The sequence below is a fragment of the Rhagoletis zephyria genome, unplaced genomic scaffold (assembly GCF_001687245.7).
Source record: "Rhagoletis zephyria isolate East Lansing unplaced genomic scaffold, Rhagoletis_zephyria_1.1 Rzeph_scaffold_00019, whole genome shotgun sequence".
Taxonomy (NCBI): Eukaryota; Metazoa; Arthropoda; class Insecta; order Diptera; family Tephritidae; genus Rhagoletis; species Rhagoletis zephyria.
The window spans coordinates 142,647-146,442 of record NW_016157103.1 but is presented as its reverse complement, the minus strand read 5'-3'; the positions used below and the strand labels follow the sequence as shown (position 1 = coordinate 146,442).

Here is a 3,796-nt window from a genome sequence, read left to right as displayed (position 1 = left end):
TGAACGCGTTCTTAGCTATTTTAATTGCTCAAAAATTGTATTTTATTGCTGTTAGGTTGCATTAAAATTTGTTGACCTTTCGTTTATGAGAAGATAAGCTTTCAATTCTTACACATTGTATTCGAAAAAAGTCAATCTTAATAGTGCCTTAAAAATTTAGTATCCTTTTTAGCGTGAGCTTTTGCTCTTGGCACATTTTTTTAGGATACTTTTCTTACATGTTTCACGTTTTTTACACATCTATAATTTGTATTAATTTTTAAGTTAGCGAGCTTTTGAGCTTTCAATTTTAATTTATGGAATATTATCATTGAATATTTTTATTGCCTCCTCTAAAAAAACATTTGAGAAATCCGAGTATTTAAGATTTCATTTTGTAATAAACAGAGCTTTAATTTTTTTCAGTTTATGATTTCTTAAAAACCTTATTGAAACTTTGTAGTGATTTCGAGGTTTTCTGAATATCTTTAGTACCTCACTCAACGAGCAGAGCGTTCGAGTGTAGGAAAGCTTTCGAATGAAACAAGTTCGAATTTTGTTTATTTATCGCAGAACCGAGGAGTCTGCTTCAGCCTAGATCAAGTTAAGCACCGAGATTGTTCGCCTACTTGGAAAATATGTTTTCTTCTAGAGCCATAGATTCAGGGGCCGAACAGTTAACTTAGGTTTGATATATGTATATACATAATTCTAAATATAAAACTAAAAAAAGATTTTAATTTTTCGCATGCTAAAGTCTTATATCGTCGTTTAAAGTACAAAACCGCGTATCAACAAAATGCAAAACCGCGTATGTGAGGTTGCATAAATTATTTTATAGAGAGTAAAAACACTCATATTTCAAAATGATTCTCTTTTTTATAAAGCAATCGCATTTCTGGCTAATATATTTCAGGACGAATGGATAAGGATTGAGCTAAGAGCTTGTGTGAGCAAATCCAATTTTTGACAGCAATTGTCAGTTAGGCTGTTTTAGAGAATGAGGCTCCGCAGTTTTTTTTATTTTAAACGACGATATATTTTTTCTTGTTTAATATTTTGTTCGATTTTTTTTAGTAATTTGTTGCTGCCTCCCTTCATTGCCTTCACTGTATTATACCGTACAGCGGCCATTTGTAGTTGGCGCAGCGCATTTGCAGGCAACTCTCGTAAATCTCCAAATAGTTGCTATCCAAATGAAGTACCTCGAAACCGCGCCCGCAATCCAGTGATTTGTGTAGCTGCAACCTTGTGCGCTGCGTAAAATTCGCCCTACACCGTGTGCACATATGAACGCGGTCATCCGCTTCGGTGCGCAGGAAGCGATACAAGTTCGTGATCTCCAAAAGCTGCTGCAACTTGCCCTCCACACTCTGCAGCATAATATAGTGAGAGCCGCAGCCTTCTGTGTCCCACGGCCACCTCAAAATATTCGATTCGTCTTTCTCGCCACCGCCGCCGTTGATACGACACTTGCCTAGCTGATAAGGCACCGCGTACAGTTCTTGTGTGCGCGCGCATACGCGAAAGCAGTAAATATTAGCAGTCGCTGTTGCTTCAACGCTAAGCGCGTCTCTAGGCATTGCTGTAGCATGTTTTATGCGGTACTGTAGCGGTAGTGTGGCGTCCGTCGCTAAAGTTGATGCTGACTCTCCACTTTTCGTGAGCGTCTCTCGACGCACGTGAATCTTTATGCGCTTCACGCAATATTCGGCGGCACGTGTTGGATAACGCACATACATATACGCCTCTATGCGCTCCAGCAACATGAGAAACAACATATCCACAGATTCGCCAATGTCTAAGTGATGCTCCAGCGCCAGTTCGCTGCTGTTAAACAGCAAGTCAGCGCCATTGTAGGCGCGCGTATGGAAGCCCAAGCGTACGTGTAGTCGGGAGACGCCATGAAAGAGCAGCCGAAGCAGCTGGGGGACGGCATTGATGCCGGCGTCGAGCAAAAATTCACTGGGGTTCCTTATGCTTGTGCGCTCATTGCAAAGTATGAAAGTGTTGATGCGCCGCGCGGCTACTATTGCCAGCTGCGCGCGTTGTTCTGTGCTGCAAAGCGGTCGACTGATGTCATCAGAAATATCGAGCGCGCACGCAGTCAGTGCCGGCTGCCAATGTTGCGAGTAGCAGGCGCGTATGTCACACGAGCTGCTACAAGCGTCGCATTCGTAAACTCTTCCACCCATATACCAGCGATGATGAAAGGTGCGCACGCTGCCTGCGATGCTAAAGGTGTAGCTGGAGCGAAAGTAAGGCATGGCGGTGTCCAGGTGTTGTAGTCAGGTGCAGCAGCGACGCGATTAAGACGAACAGACGAATGCGGAATTCTGTTTTTGTGCGCGTTATGGATTTTATGAGAACTAGGCATGAACTGAAGTAAGCTAAGAAGAGGATGCGCTTTTATGCAGGCCGGACAGGAGTCAAGCAGGGCAGAGAGAGAGCAAGAGAGGTAGTAAAAGATAATAAAAAATAATCATCGCCACTAATTACCTACTTAAGAGTTTACAACGCTCTGTACGCCTAGCATTAATGAGTCAAACAAATACGGTTCCTTTAAGTTTCAAAGAAATATTCGTATTCTAGTTAGGAAGAGACACAAATAAATACTTTCACTAAATTTTGAAGGGCTTTTGTAATGAGTTTCCGTATTTTTCTGAAAAATACTTTAGAAATCCTCAAACATGGATCCATTACCTTCCGAAAGGTTTATCTAACAGTTGAAGAGCCTCAGGCTCGTGAGTCGAGCTTTTGAAAGCTTTCGAGATTTTCGAATATCATGACGAAATAAAAAAATAGGTGTCTTCTTTTTTTCGATAAACAATGTAAAAAATATATTTCACCAAAAAAAAAAAATAATGAGGTGTAAATATTGTATGGAATGGCCCATATATGTCTGACACAAATGAATTAATTATGACTTAAAACTTTCATATCCCTAAGAAGCTTTCCTTGCTTATGAAAAGTAATACATACAGAAATTCTACTTAATTTTGCAGTGTTGTATGGTGCATAGAAATTCTTTTCAAGCTTTTTAAAGCTCTTTATGGTGTTTATACGGGTGCGCATGGAGTAAAAGCTTTCACTAATTGCTACCGCATTAAGTACAAACGAGCTCTCGTGCATCTAAACCAGTCACTCCCAAAAAATATAAATACGGCAAAAAAAGGTTTTCATAAATTTTGTATCTCTTTGATATTTAATACAGCTCTGGCTGGGACAAATTGGAAACTCTGAATAATACTGCCTTAAAGTTGCATATGTGAAGATACTTTTTAATTTTCCTCTTCGTAATACATACACAAATCGTTTCGAGCTTTCACACAAAATGATTGGTATTCATTCTTCAAGCCTTAAAAGAAATTTTCATGTTCCAAAATATATATTAAACACTGTTTCAATATTTTTATTAAAAGCTCTATAAATACCGTTTATCAACTCTAAAATCTGTAAATCACTGAATAAAAAGCTTTTGTAGCTTTCATGAGAGTCCCTGGAATTGTTTTTTTCTTAACCAATAAAAGCTTTTAACTTTTTCGCGTCAACATTTAGGTTTTTCAATATAATTTTTGTTTCTCGGAAACACAAATAGCTTTTTTAGCTTTTAAAAGCATATTGAATGTTTTTTAAAGAAAAGTACGAAATAGTGAGGATATCGTAATGTGCTTTAATTTTTCATTACTTTCTGTTAAAAGTTGAAGACTTCATTACTTCATTTGAGCTCTAAGTGCTACTAAAAAGCTTTCACCTGCATTTTGGAACGAATTAACATCAACAAAAATGCAGCATAATCTCAGATTTTACAAAGCTC

At 38.4% G+C, this 3,796-nt stretch overlaps 1 protein-coding gene across 1 annotated transcript; it reads right to left on the bottom strand.

The window, feature by feature from the left end:
• Positions 1-1,085: 1,085 nt before the first annotated feature.
• LOC108361441 (protein terminus-like) lies at positions 1,086-2,246 on the bottom strand. The gene has a single exon (XM_017614063.1). The coding sequence runs from the start codon at positions 2,244-2,246 to the stop codon at positions 1,086-1,088; it is 1,161 nt and encodes a 386-aa protein (XP_017469552.1).
• Positions 2,247-3,796: the final 1,550 nt, after the last annotated feature.